Raw genomic sequence first — 15565 nt, 5'->3', positions numbered from 1 at the left:
TCTATTTACAAGTGGTCGTTACTTTAAAAAAAAAGAATAAGAAAGTTAAGAAGCGGCGATTAAAGGCGAACTGGAAATTTTTGTTACGTTAAACGGAGAATTCCTTTCGTCCTTGCTGCCGCTAGAATGATGGGTATGCTCTGAACGGCAATTTTGTTAGCCCCCTCGTGCGTGGAATGCTCCGAAAACTGGTCTTAGCCAGGAAGAAATTATCCTCCTCGAAAAGATTACTTTTTTTTTCTCTTCCTTTCTTTCTTTTCCTTCCTTTCTTTTCTTTTTTTCTTTTTTTTTTATACGTGTATGTGTGGAGACCGTCAGTTTTCCTTTTATGTGTGATGGAGAAGGGGCGATGAGGTGTTCCCTGAACTTTTTAAAAGTACGAGCAAAAACCTCAATAACAGAGAGCAACACACGGCTCGGCTAAGTGAGCCAATGCAGTACACATGGAATGGAGAGTCTCAAGTGCACATCTGGAGAGGACGGCACTTGATGGCGCATCTGCAAAGACGGCGAAGCAGTTTTGTGCTCGCTCTCTGGCTTTTCTTTGTCGCTCGTTCTGTCTTGTATTCATCTTTCTTAGCGCGTGGTCAGCGACGAAAACGTTGCATTTTCACCCGTACACCACGCGGTACTTCGTTTTCTTTTTACCTTCTGATGAAGGGGTGCATGGCACACGATAAATTTTCTGACGCTCCGATTTTTTGTGTTTCATTTTTTACTAACACGCAATGCGCACTTTTGCATGTCAAGGGGAATGGAAATTGGTGATATCTATATCGCCTTTGAATGGGGGCATTGCGGGCATTATTCATGACGGCACGTCACATTATCTAAGCTTATTAATACACTGAACGTCACACAGAGCGTAGTTGTTCATCAGCGTGCTCTTCAGGAAGAAGAGTCATCCCGCTTGTATTGTTCAGTCTGCGCATAGTTTGACAGCGGGGTTAATATATAATCATATAAGCCAGTATAAGATCAACATCAAAAAACAACTTTTTTATCATTCATATTGCAAAAGTAAGCGCTAGCTAACATAGAAAGAGTTGTCAGGACAGAGCGCTGGAACCGCAACCAACTACTATATAGTCGTGTTCAACTTAAGAAGGAAAAGAAATCTAGTCGTATTTGCTGTTAGCACTGGCCACATGACACTACACTGCGTGGTGGCGCCGTGGTATTTCTCATGGCGCTCTATTGCGTCTCCTTATCTCCAACGGTGCATGTAGCCCACGGACTAGATAACACGACTATACATGTAGTTCAGTTTCTTGTTATCGGTCATGTGCTCTAACTGTTACACCACACTCGCACTAGCTCTTGTTCTTTCACACTGTTGTCACCTTCGTGAGCACTCACGTCCTCCACTTGCGACTTTGATAGTCATACCATGCATCACGGCCACATATTTGGATATCCCAGTTTCTCTCTCTCTCTCTCTCTTTCTCTGTATGTGTGTGTTTTCTTTAAGGGAAAGTTCTCTCACCGCAGAAGGGAACGCCTGGCGGTAACCATGTGCCGTCCTCGCTGCACGTTCTTCTTGCCGGCCCCAAGAGCTCGTATCCCGGGTCGCACGTGTACGTGGCTACGGTGCCCACTCTGAGGCTCTCGTCCGAAAAGGTTACACTCGCGTGCGCCGGCAAACCAGGAAATCCACAGGTCCTTTCTGTAAGGAGTGAACAAAAGAATCATTCAAACACTGACACATATATATAGCCCGAGTATCGGGTATATACTGCGCCATGCAATCAGTGGGACGCTATCTTGATGGTTGTTCCCTTTCATTTGTTCCTTCTTTCACTGAGAGTGCAGTTTCCTGTGAGGAAGCAGAAGGCAGGGGAACAGTATCGGGCGCCATATGTGGGGGAACTGTGCACAATACTTAAAGGTAAGCGCGGATAACTTTGACAGCATCCGCAGGGAACCCGCCCATGTAAGAACCGCGACCGCTTCCGCAAAAGCGCTTGTTGAAATAGGGGTATCCGCACAGCGTGGATGTTGAGTATATCCGCACATCCGCACTCATTGCTCATCCACAGTTTTCTAGTAATGACAGTTAAAGCCGCAGCAATGCGAGGGATGACACTGCTTCGACACCATTTTGCATTCACTTGGCGCTCTCCACCATGGCCCCACCTAGCGGACGTCAGCGCAGACACTAAAATGCTTATTTGCGGATAAGATGCGGATATCCGCAGAGGCTCGCGGATCCGAAAACATGCATGCCTTTAGCATGAAGGTTTTCGTGAAGGCTTTATGTTAAAGCTATCGCCGCTGTACTATTCCACAAAGATTAGATAGACATTAGGAAGTAAGAAAAAATAAAATAAATATTTTTATTTTTATTCCAACTCCAAAATAAATAAAGCTTGGAACGTTCACGGTTGCCACTAAAGGCGCCAACTGCTCTATTGCCAGGGATGCCTAACCGCAGCACACCCGGAGACTAGAACGAAAAATACGAGAGCATAGAAGAAAAATACACCGTCAGATGTCCTACACAAACTGTCCGTACGCATGCGCACTGAGGGCCTGTTTATTTGTGGGAGGTGCGAGAGTGGGAGGTGACGCGGGTTCGAATCCTGTCACCGGCTGTGCTGTCTGGGGTTTTCCCTGGGTTTTCCGGCAGACTTTCCACACGAATGTCGGTACAGTTCCCCTCGAAGTCGGTCCAGGACGCACACTAACCCCCCCTGTCCCCCGCTCCTTCCTGCTGCCCTCTCTCCATCTGTCTACATCTGTACGCCGCTCAGAGCCACAGTTGCTTCGCGGCGCTGACGCGGAATTAAAAAAAAAGGAACAGTTCCCTACTGAGTCCAGACTGGTTCAAGAAGGCAACTATAGAAGGGAGATCGCTTGTCTTTGGTTGCGGGGGTTATCCCAGGGACCCAAGAGCTGAACAACTCGGTATACTGGTTATGTGCTATGTGGCATTGCATGGTACATCACGGTTCCCGCGGCTGAAAGTAGTCAATTCGTATTGATAACGCGGCGACAGAACTAGCACGTGCGTTATTTCGTGAATTTTTTTGAATTTATTTAACAAACTGCGAGCCGTAGCCCAGGCAGGGGGGGGGGGGGGGGGTATCCTCAATAAAGCAGGTCACTACAAATCGGCTCAAGCGTCAGACAGCGAGCAAAAGCTTGCAAGACACGTTCACAAATTCATAAAAGTTCCGCGCAAATGCTTGAACCAAAAGTTGCCAACAAGAAAACCGGAAAAACAGGACAAGTACCGTTCACAATACATATTGACACAATAACAAAAAATTAACAAAAAAATTCGCTCGAGCGCTTCGACTAAATTAGCCGGCCGACTGGAAAATCTCGGACGGGAGCAAGTTCCGTTCGTCGACCGTTCTTGGGAATATTTGAAAGTATCAGTCGTTGCAAGAATGGAGGTCAGTAACCATGGATACTGTCTATGACGTTGTTGAAAGTGGCTTCACGCAATCTGGTGCTGTCAATTCATTCAATTCTGGTACTGTCAATTCGGCTTCATTACTTTTTACACTTTCGTCTTATTTCATCGTACGTCCGTAGCAGTGGCATCTCCGATTAGTGGGCACGGGTAGTACATAGAACCGGGATACTGACAAAGACAATGCTCATTCACTCCGTGTGCGCAATCGGTCTCTCTGTGGTTGGCGGTATGCACCTCCTTCAATCTCGTCCTCGAACCGGCAGCTATGTCTACGTATCATTAGGTTTAGTTAATTAATTTTAGTTAATTTAGTTAAATTACAATTTGGTTTAGTTTCATAAAAGTGGTCGTAAATAAGTACGAAGTGTCATTAGTCCTGTCACACATAGTATACAAATGTCCGGGGCTGTAAAAGGTATCATTGCTCACACCCTGTTTGTTAAACCCTTTTATTATGGTATTCCTGCGTTAGATGACAGATATAAAAATGTTCCGCTGATACTAATGCTGCTTACCACTCAATATACTTGTCTTCCAATTATAATCCACCAACATTCGGCATTGACGGAAGAGAAAACAATAAATTTATTGTGAGACGATGAATGCGGAGTTTCATCGCAAGGGGGCGATACTCTACCCCATTGCTGGTGGTTATGTGGGGAATGAAATAATGAGCCTCTTCACAATAAGGATCGAAGTCCTATGGTGTCCGAAAAGGTCAAAAGACAGGTGTGAAAAACAGCTTAGAAACCGAATAATACTTGGTGAAGACTGGATTCGCTATGGCTTGGAAGAAAACAAAATAGTTCGCTCCTGAACATCAGCTCCTTGTATGAGCTGACCTGAACTCAGTTTTGAGGGAAGAAAAATCAAGTGTAAGAAACGCTTCGAACAAGAACGCGGTATATCCAGACAGAAAAGAAAACTAAAGAGAATTGCCTCTTGTTCCATATGCCCTTTTCCTTCTGTTTTTACTGTACGTCAGCAGTATCGAGGTAGAACTGGGTTGAATAAACTGTAGACACCGCGTACTTGGCTTGCCCTGTACCTCCATTTATGTTTCGGTCCACTAGTCACGGAAGCAGCCGATCAGGCAACATTGTGTTCCGCTATTTTCACCCGTTCATCCACGGGGTTTCGTAAACGTTTGGATATCGTTTCAGCGTTTCAATGTCGAGCACCCACTAATCAGTGCCAATCCGTCATCGTCAATCAACTCTTCCGCCTGACACCGCTTGGTGCGCCACCTTTCGCGATTACGGAAGCAGATGATGAAACCAACAATATGTTCCGTACCTAAAGATCTCCTTTATTAGATATTTTTTTTACGATGTTCGGGTAATAAAAGTGTCATCACATTTTGGTCATCGTGCAGAGGGCGTTTAGTTGCGGCAACTTCCCGGCGAAACTCGTTTTGAAATTTCGAAATTGCTGAATTTGAAATACTGAAAGCATTTTTCTGTTTTGTGAAATCGTCGAGTTGTCTCGCATTGTTATTGCCGTGCTTGCACAGATTCGGCGGTATCGTAAACGCAGGCGATCACGTGACGGTGGCAGCACTGTCGCGCGGTGTCACGTGACCATATAAATAGTGTTCCGCGTTTCGGTTTTCATTTTTCGGCGGATTCGACGTATGTTTTTCGGTGTTTATTGATTGTCACGAAATCGGCGTTTTTCGATGTGTTTCCTGGCGTGTACATGGTTTACCCGACAGTTATCGGCGAATAGAAATCACGACGTAATTTCCGCACGACGCTCAGTCAACATGACGTTGTTCGTCGCGGTGGCGTGTTACGGCTAACGAAAAGTAAACGGATTGGATTAGATTGGATATGTAGGAAAAATATGGAGTAAACGGGCATTTTTCACCACCATCCTATTTCTGTACGGTTTTCTGATCTGCATCAACAACTTGCTCGGCATTTGCAGCAATTTATCTCTGCCATCGTTCCTGGAGTGTATTCGGTGTTTTTCGATTAGAACCGAATGAAGGAAAATTTACCCGGCTTTTGTTTTTCGGTGTTTCTCGATTAAAACCGAAAACGCAGGACTCTACCTATAAGTCTACAGACGGAACTCACACGGTTGGCCATAAAAAAAAAATCTGGTGATGTTGCTAGCTCTAGTTCGGGATGAAATTCAGTGCTGATGGCACATTCGGCTAAGGAAACGTAAGCTTTCGGTAATTGTTCAAGGAGCAGAGCAGAATTGCACATTGGAAAACGCGTTTGCTATGCGTAATGCCATGCTACGATTCAAAAGTGGAACTTGAACTGTGGTAGAGCGAATTTCCCCATTCATCATCATCATTGTATTTGTTGATGGACTTGTTGTTGTGGTAGAGCGATGGTTTGATTTCTGGCAATTACAGTTCCTATGCTCTTTAGGAGCGCTGGTGCTGGGGATTCTCAAAGCAAGTTCGGTGAAAGAGTTTTTTTTCTTTAGCATAGCCTAAAGAGAAATCAGGGCTTTCGGGTAAAATAGGTTGTTACACAAAGCGGTCGTAACCAAAACTTTGTGAATTCGCGCATTAACAGATCTCTACATTCCAGCTTGATAACATATTCGAAAAGTCGAGGAGTGACATTGCATCATTTTAGCTCACCGTTGATTACCATCGAATAACAACCGACGCATGAAACCATTTCAAAAACTTTAACACTATTGTGTGGCTACTACGTATTCATGGAGAAGGGACAATGTGCTGGCTAGGTCTTGGGTATGCCTCCATGTTTATGGAGCATGCGCCTCCTTTCTGTAATGCGCTTTCTCCAGTATGAGTTTTTCTATATAACATATGGGAAACCTCTAAATAAAACCGTACAGCCAGTAGAGTAGAGTAGCCTTGCAAGTTAGTTCACTTCTAGGGGATGTAGCCTGTCACGTACAGTCATGTGCACGTACAATTCGGTGACTTGGAGGGATGATGTTTGTCTATTTTTAGCTTTTCATCTTTACAGCTTTCTTTCTCCTTTCATTCATTTAATTTCCTTCGTGGGAGTAGCAGAATTCGTCAAAAGACGAATTCAATATCTTCTGGTTTTTTTTTTTTTCTATAATCAAACTCAAACTGAAAACCGTATAGTATATAGACTGTTGTAGTACCGTGTATGGGACTGACTGTATTATTAAATCAATAAATAAATATCGGAAGAATGAAAAAATGGCTAGGAAGCAAGCGAGCTGGTGAAGATGATGCATGATGTAAAACCCAGAGACTAGGGAACACGAAGGGACAGACACAAACACGAAGTCTCAAAACTTGAGACTTCGTGTTTGTGTCTGTCCCTTCGTGTTCCCTAGTCTCTGGGTTTTACATCGTGCATCGGAAGAATGATTGTGCGACAATGGTCGCAGGAACGCAGTGACATATTATGCAAAAGGGAAAAAGATAGACATAAAACACGAATCTTAAAAACGAGAATGAAAAAAAAAAACAGCATCTACCCATTAGTCAAAAAAGTCCCGAACCAAATTCCAGGAGTGACCTTGCTCATGAACCGACTCCTACAAAAAAAATAAATATAAAACCGAGCTCATCAGCATTCCAATTCGGCTCCGGTAACCCAGCCTCATTGTCACCCAACCCACACGATGGCACTATTTCGGAGTCACCAAATACCAGATCAGCGGAACGCACAAAACACCCACGCCGCAACCCTTTACGTACTAATAAAGAGCGCAATCGTTTTTGCATGAAGGGAACCAGGCAAAAACCGCACGCGGACGCGCCCGATGGAATGCGCAGTGACGTCAACGCACTGCTCTCCGCTAGGTCGCCCGCAAACTTTCAAGAGTCGCCGAAGTGGGTCAGACGACGTGTGTGTTGTATGTATATACGTAACCCACTTGTTGCCGAGGAGCAAGTTCATGGGCGCTCGTGCTTCTCATCCCACGTGCGAAGCATCGCACAAAAAAAGGATGCGCGCTACCGCTCCAAATGTTACCCCTATCTGGTTCGATTGTTTCAAAGACAGAAAATTATCTCTTCCAGAGAGCAGTGTAGAGGATGACGCTATACACTGAGAGGTGGATGTTAGCAGCGTCTCGTTGTTGGAGTGTAGTTACTGTGGTGCCTCGAAACGTTAGAGCAACGCCACAGACAAGATACAACAACAACAAGAGGTTTTTTCGTGATTGTTGCTACGTCGCACTGCTCAGACGAAAAAAAAATAAAAAAAAATATATATATATATATATATTTTTTTTTTTTTTTGCTGGGGTGTGTGAATAATCATTTTGGAACCAAAACGCACGAAGGAGCGAATAGAGATACGAGAGCGGCAAATGCGAAGCGAATAGATAGGTAACAGAACCGAATAAATACGCAGCGTAAATCAATATAAATGGCATAGGTACATCGTATGTACGTGTTATATGCATTGCGAACTTCTTAACATTCACTTTGTCTTGTACATTCCCTTGTGACATATTCGGGATTAAGTGACATCCCTTCGAATCGAAATTCGAATCGATTAGCTAAACATTCGCTTCGGTATTTCCAGAAATCCGGCTATTCGCGCAGCCCTATATAATGTTTTGCCAACAATCGGTTCACTTGAAAATTACCGTATTTTCTGGTGTATAACGCGCGTTATACAGTAAAAAAAAGTGTTCTGAAGAGGTCCTGCGCGATATACACGGAAGTATATATTTTCCTGCAGAGTTCCTTTTCAGGTCGGTGACGTACAAAATCTAGCCTCTTCCAGAGTGTGCTGTGGCTTTCTCCCATATCTCTTAGTGTCAGTTGACAAGACCGGCGAAAGGGCACTGAACTTCATAAAAGGTTAATGATGCTGCTTAAGGATGCTATTCAGCAGTCAATAATCTTGAATTCATTTCAGAAGAACGGCGTGATTGAGAAGGGACGCGAAACGGAAGCAGAGAGGGGAGGAGAAGTACTCTATGACAGCGACGCTGTTGCATCGGAGTTTAACGGATTTGATTAAATGTGTTTCAAACATATCATACGCATATATGATACACCGCTTTGGTTTATTGTGTAGACTGGTGGCGGTACAGAAGCTTGTAGCACCATTGCGGTGCGCGTTATGCGCCGGTGCACATTATACATCGAACATTTTTCAAATTCGGCCCGTTTTTATACACAAGTGCGCGTTACACACCGGGAAATACGGTACTTAAAACGGAACTGTGCATTTTTTTAAGGCCGCCCAGAATGACTACCACGTTTCGCGTTTAAAGTGTTTGGTATGAACAGCCTTATTTTTTTCTCTTGTCCTATTTGTACAGCATAAAATCACCAGGTGATCTTCAAATCTATTTTCATTTGGGTATTAGACTCTTCTCCAAACTGAATCTACCTGTGACGTCAGGGCACGTCGCTCGTGCGCCGTGTGTGCACGCGCACTCCGCAGAAAACCACGCGCTCCACATCTTGGCTGTTGCTATCATTGTAACGCCACCAGTGTTGCGGATCGAAAAATGCCGCACATAACAGGTCAAAGTCGGTTCTAATTTTGTGTTCTGCATAATAATTTTACTTTTCATTTCATATACTGGCTACAGGGTCGAACGCATTTTTTGCAAGTATTGCCGGAATTACAAGACGAGTTTCACTTGAAACCTTTTGTTTTTTCGTGTGATTTTCCTGGTCAAAACCAGATGAGACTTTATGTATCAGCGTCTGGTTCTTCACGTCATGTGTCCTGAAAAAATGGTCCCGGAAAAAGACCATAGAATCAAGTGCACACGGTCTGTCGAACTTTGTGAAAACGCTGCTTTCCTGTCGTAAGAAACGCGTGCACAGGAGATAAGTAAGACTTGAATGGAATATATTGACAACAATGCAACAAATATAGTGCATGAAACACATGCAGTTTAAGATGGGTTTTTCAACCTCTTAAAACTAGAGTCTCTACACCAGATGCTTTCTCCTTGCAACAAAGCTTTCGTGCTGAATAATGCCCGCAGGATGATTGATTGATTCATTTTAAGCAAGTTTCTAGGTAGTATTTACGTATATTGAAACACCAACAACGCAAAATTCTGGACAGTCTACGCATACAATAGCACTCATTGCGAGCAAAACAGATACGACCTATTGCAGGCAGAAAGTCGCTAAGCAAATAGGTCACGGGACGCTCAAAATCGCCAGAGTAATGTATCGTCGTAAAGGAAAAGTTCTAGGTTGATGGTGACAGAAGAATTGAGAACTCATGTGGCTGTCCCGGTTCAGAAACTCGGGCAAATAAAGAAAAGGGGCGTGCAAAAAGCCGCAATAGCTTACGCACACCTCAATGGTTCTATAGTATAGAGTGCAAGGCATCGTCAAGTGACCCTTGAGCGATCATTGTTAAAGATATTCGAGGAAAGTGACCGCCCGCTTAGGCAGGGAAGGAAATGCCAAGGGGATTGAGGTTATAAACGTGTACGAGCCTAACTTTCCACTTTGTGCTGTACGTGAAAAATTGTATTCGAATGACGCAAATTTCGTCCTTTTAGTTCAGCACATCCTTTATGTATGTGAGCGCTACACGCTGTAAGGTGCTCGATAACAACTGTTCATATAGTAAAAAAAGAAAAAGAAATCTAGTTCTATCGCGCAAATTCGAGTATGAAAGAGAATAAATAGGAGACTGTAAACATTACACCATCAACAACAAGGAATACATAGAGTGACGATGAAGGATGACATATCCCACTTAATCACTGGCTCGCCGCCACGGGTCACACTTGTCAACATGTGATATGACAAGATGAGGTAATGGATGACTGACTAACGGTCCAAGTCCTTGGCATAATAACATTAATTTCCACGCATACCATTCCAAAAGCTACGTACACTGCGAAATATCCATAGCAGAAATCCAATAGTTACCACATGAGCCCCTCTTGACCAGAAAATGTCATTGCACGAGGTATAAAAGTTCAGCTGAAACGTACAAGGGAGACCGTCGTTCCTTAGCAAGTCAATGAAAAGTGCTTGACCAGCCTCAGGGCAGCCTCACATCCCACAACCTTTCGATCACTTTTCTTCCTTTTACAATAGTGTCGATACGGTACATCCCGTATTGCTGCAAATCCCGAGAATTTATTCATTATGTATTTAGAATTATGTATTTATTAATTTCTATGTTGCTTTTTATTCTTCTTTTTTGGGAATAGCAAGCCGGCGTGCTGCCCCTGGCTGGCCTTTCCCCTTTTATCTTTCATTTTCCTTTTTTCTCTTCTGCCAATTAATCCCCCCCCTCCCCCTCGAAAAAAAAGGAAAAACCAATTTCGCTGAACCGCAACGGGCAGAAACGTCGAAAATGCTTCACCGTTCACGCGCTTCTGACAGGCTCAAACAACTTGGCTTTGTTTTTCGGCACACACGACCATTGTCTTGAGAGAAGCTCCTCGTCCGCGTGACAACCGGCCCAGTATCGTTACAGGCGATATGTGTCTGCGTGCATAACCTCTTGTAGTACAGAGTAGGAACAATCGGCTCGTGGCCTACATGAGCACTCGGGCTATCGATGTCACCAGTTTTACAGGGTTCGCTGCACGCGAGAGACCACGATTGGATAATAGGTTACATCACGACGCGGGCCACTCGGATGGATGCCATCATCGCATTATCAGCTGCAAAGAGCGATAGATCACTTTTGTTACCGCGGACTCGATATTTAATATGTTGTAAGCGGACACTCTGGAATAATGAATCTATCGGTGTAGATAATATGCTGTACACGCAGTCAGGCGAAGCAAAAAAAAAAAAAAAGCCGCCGACGCGTAGAACTTTAGGGAAATGCCTGCCACAAGTGAATCGTAACAACATCCCGAAATAGAAAGTATATGTCAATCGCAACAATGGAGTGTACCTCGGAATAAAGTGATCGAAATTCCCGCTGAGAAATAAGCTACTGTAAATAAATGCCATCTGGCTAGGCTATAAAATGCGAAGTCGCGCACGGGAAACTGCCAACGCCGAAATTAGGCTAACCTGGACATGCAAATGCAAACACCGAACTTGGACTAACCTAATAATAAACTAACCTACAGGCTGCTCCGTCGTGTCCGCCCGTCTAAGCCTAGCGGCTGCTAAAATGTGGCTTTCGTTCGCTAAAACGACTTGGACAGACATGGAAAACCTATGAATGTGAGTGGTTATATATTGATGTCGTGTTTTGAAACACGACATATCATTTTACGAAGCAGTCGAGCATTCCCCTTGAAAGATGAAAGTCACTGAAAAGGTTAGCTAGCTGTAGGACTCGAACCCACATCTTCTGGATTGCCGGTCCAGGGCTCTACCAATTGAGCTAAGCTAACACGCCTTCTCAGTGACTTCCAGGGTGCGTCATCTGAAGGGACAAACCAGCCACACTCTCTCACTCATCCTCCTTTCACTCTTACATTTTTGCTCACTCATACAGACATTCATACGACGGGACGACGCAGGCGGCAACTGTTGAACATGAAAGAACTGATGTTCTGAGGCTGGAACAACATAGAAGGGACCAGTACATGCAAGGCCTCAATTTGACTGAGAAGTGACTTTCATCTTTCATCGTTAATTTCTCAGGCAAATTGAGGCCTTGTATGTATTTGTTCCTTCTATGTTGTTCCAGCCTCCGAACATCAGTTCTTTCATGTTTCCCCTTGATTTTCCTTATTTCTAGAATGTGAATTTTCAGATCGGGGATTTTGCAACCGGGAATATCGAGGTCCACCCCAATAATGCAGGGTAATGTACGTGTAAAATTATCCTTTTTCTGAACGCCTGTGAATCAGTATAACTCATCACAATGCGCGAATGCTTCTACTGCAGGAGGTAGAAGAATAGAGGGCAACCGAATTCGCCTTCTTCGGAATGAAGACTTTGATTTTCGTAGAGCAGAGCGAAGCACGCATCAATGCTGGTTTCTTGATAGTATGCGAAGAGCTGTCCTCAGATGAGACGTGAGGTGTTTCCAATAAGGTAAGTTTCCTTTCGCTAAGGTGACTTTCTCCTTAGGAAAAAAAGAAAAAGCCGTTCAAGGCGTACCTGGCTGGAAACACCTTGATCGGATGTTTGTCAATATACACTCCATAACTTTCCAATTGACAAAGTTATCTAATTAATCTGATCTAGTAATTAAATAGGCCTAATGAAAAGTACTCGGAACCACGAAACACGATTCGTAACAACATTGATTTGGTTCGTTGACGGAGAGCGCTGCGCCTTTTTTTTAAAACGTGGGCGCATGCTTGTTGAGACACCCTGCATGATTATTTTGACAAAGTGCATCTTCGTAACTCAAAGCTGTGTACGTGCGTTTGCTTATTTTTGCTTGTCTCCATTCTATGTTAATTTCACGTCATTAAAACTGTTCCAAAAGTTTAGCAGGAGACCCCTGCTGGGTGCCGCCCAGCTAAAATCCTCCTCAACAACAAATACATAATATGTAGTGGAATGAGCAGCAATGAAAATGTGGAGAGCGATTCACGTAAAGCCTTTGTCCCCCTCTTACTAATGTGTATTTACAAAGAAAAGCGCCGGCAACAGTTGCAGCTCAAATGTACAGTATCTCTCGAATACTATTCCCCTTCACATTAAATGCTGAAGGTACAGCTGGCTTAAGTGTCTGCGGCATGCCTAATTGTGGTCAGCCTCGGCCAATTCTCGTAGGTTAGTTAGGAAGCAAGCGAGCTGGTGGTATAGATCCACACTGAGGAAACCCCGAGACGAGGGACACACGCAAAAAAAGAAAACCTCGTTGTGTTTGTCTCCTCTTTTTCTGTGTCCATCGTCTCGGGGTTTCTTCAGTTCGAAACAATTTTCGTTGTTTTCATCGTTCCATGCATGTTCCTAGACATTATGTTGTCATACAGCCCAAACCTTACTTCCCTTCTTCTTTCAATAAACATATCCCCACCTCATTTCGTGTTGGAACGTGAAATCTCCGCTGAATCTTCCAATGTCCGGACGTACCCCCAATAGACACTTTTCCGTATTTCGGATGCAACACACTTGTCCTGCAACCATCCTCTCGTTAGCATAAATAAATCAGGGAAAACGTCAGTGTTAAATGAATCATCCTCGAATTGACCCGAAAGGAACTTACGCTATAACGTAAGCTATGTAAACACAATGCGCTGCCTCATGTCTTGCGATCAATCTTTATGCATCACAACCTCATTACAGCTTACACGCTTTGTCACGTGGTTAAGCTGCTTCGTGACTGGCTCACTTCCATCCTACATTCGCCTAACACTTCCTCGTCCAATACATTCGCTCTACCAGGATGTGCAAATAGCGCCGTACATGAACCCGATCATATAGGAACTGTCGACGGACAGAATACCGTGTACGTATGAAATGTCATACTTTCGTACATGGTCCTACAGCGCATTCTACTGACTGCCAACCCTACCACGTTACCGCTTTCCTATAGCGTCTCCACTCTTCACTACACATTTTGAACCGTAATACCGCATCAACACTTGTAAGAGCAAGCACTTTTACACGGCTTCGCGACAAACGATTACATATATACGAGCTCTTTTACTTGAGCGCCAGAGGACGCTGCTGGACGCTAAGGCGATTTTTAGAGGCCAAGTTCACGGAACTTGCGAGTAATGACGTCACGTTAAGAGCGCAGCCGTTTAGTCGCTGTGTGCACTCCAATTTGCGTACGACTTCTTCACTGGGCACACTATAGCGTACAGACAACACAACGTGTGAGCTTGGCCCTGTTGGTGTTGACGTTCCATAACGCTCAAATAACGCAAGCGAGACAATACACAGGGATAGCGCTAATTGTGTGTGTCGTCTCGTCTGTGTTAGTTGAGCGCTTTTAACGCGGTATTAGACATGACATACGCGTCTTGATAGTGAATTCCGCGCAACACGCAAATGAGCTTTACAATTACTTAGGGTACGTTACGAGAACGGGTGATCAACAATTGAGATGACATGCCAAGATGGGAGCGCAAGTGCTAAATTCAGAATGCGTTTGAGTTTCAGGAACGGAGGATACGATGTAAGTGACTAAAAAAAATGTGTAGCAACGTGTCGTATATATCTTAATTTTCGCAGTATAAGACAAAACCAGACGTCCCACTGAATACATGCTACTAAAAATGACAATCTGCAGAAACTCATTAGTGGATAAGTACATTTAAAAAAAATGTGGATGAATTGAATTTGGCTCCCGACCAATTCTGCAACTAAAAAAAAAGAAAGAAAATGAGAAATACAAATAAAATATACAAAAATAGAAAGAACAGAAACGCGTCAATTCAGAATTACTCAATTGCTTTCTGTCGCGTGGCATTTCTCACTGATTGTTGTTGCATAAACAGCCAGTTTTAATACATCAGAAGGTGAGTTCACGGCCCGAAAACATTAGAAGCCAATCTCTTATTCATGTAAAACAGAGTAAAGTTGATCGAGAACCTTAATGGGTGCAACTGCCGTGCTATTGTGTACATGAAACTCTGTTTCAGCTTACATGTGTGGTTTATACAGAGGTTCTTTGGTGGTGCTCAATCCTCACGCAACATGACTGTTAGGAATAAGCATTGCCCTCACGCGAAGCGAACTACGCCGCTGTCGATGGACATTTATCGCAACTCCCAAACCACCTCTGTATCACCTGTCAACTACCCCCAACGTCTTTGTAGTCACCGTCCCGCTTCCGAGAACCGATCCCTTTCTCGTTTGAGTTCGTCAACTACAAAGTACCCTTGAAGGGCAACAAACATACCTGCACTGACGGTGCTACAAAATATCATCCACGACAAGGCGGCACACACGCAGAGAGATGGTATCCAACCCGCCATGGCGGCACAATACACCAGCGATCCTCACACAGACCGGCCCTGCGAGCAACTGGCGTTCGGAGTTCCCAAATTCGTGACCCGTTTCTTTTTGAACGCGGCTACTGCTTGAAACGTGGTGACGTCATCCGTGACGTTGCGCGACGCCCAATCCCGCAGGTGCATCCGGATGCAGTTCCTGACCCACTTGAAGAAGTACGGAGGACGATCACCTCAAAGGGCCTGTCCGGGGGAAACACACTTGTATGCGTCGTCTGTTGTTCATTGTTGCGTCGTCTATATGCGATGGCTTGGAAAGATTTTGGCGACTTGGTCCACTTTCTATTCAGGAAGGAACGAAGGTGGTTTCAAGGTTAACGTGTGCCTAAAATG

At 44.2% G+C, this 15565-nt stretch overlaps 1 protein-coding gene and 1 non-coding gene across 2 annotated transcripts in view; both read right to left on the bottom strand.

Moving 5' to 3' along the window:
- The window catches only part of LOC135397498 (uncharacterized), a 38405-nt gene extending 23209 nt beyond the window's left edge, over positions 1-15196 (bottom strand). The window contains exons 1-2 of the mRNA XM_064629101.1: positions 15121-15196; positions 1487-1666 (exon numbers count right to left, since the gene is read on the bottom strand). Of these exons, the coding sequence (XP_064485171.1) occupies positions 1487-1666; positions 15121-15196 (256 nt within the window). The remainder of the gene's footprint in view (positions 1-1486; positions 1667-15120) is intronic.
- Positions 11629-11701, bottom strand: Trnaa-ggc (transfer RNA alanine (anticodon GGC)). Its single transcript has one exon. It is a non-coding gene; the product is annotated as a tRNA-Ala (tRNA).
- Positions 15197-15565: the final 369 nt, after the last annotated feature.

Source organism: Ornithodoros turicata, chromosome 6, assembly GCF_037126465.1.
Source record: "Ornithodoros turicata isolate Travis chromosome 6, ASM3712646v1, whole genome shotgun sequence".
NCBI lineage: Eukaryota > Metazoa > Arthropoda > Arachnida > Ixodida > Argasidae > Ornithodoros > Ornithodoros turicata.
Note: the sequence above shows the minus strand (reverse complement) of the source record. Positions and strands in the feature narration are given on the sequence as shown.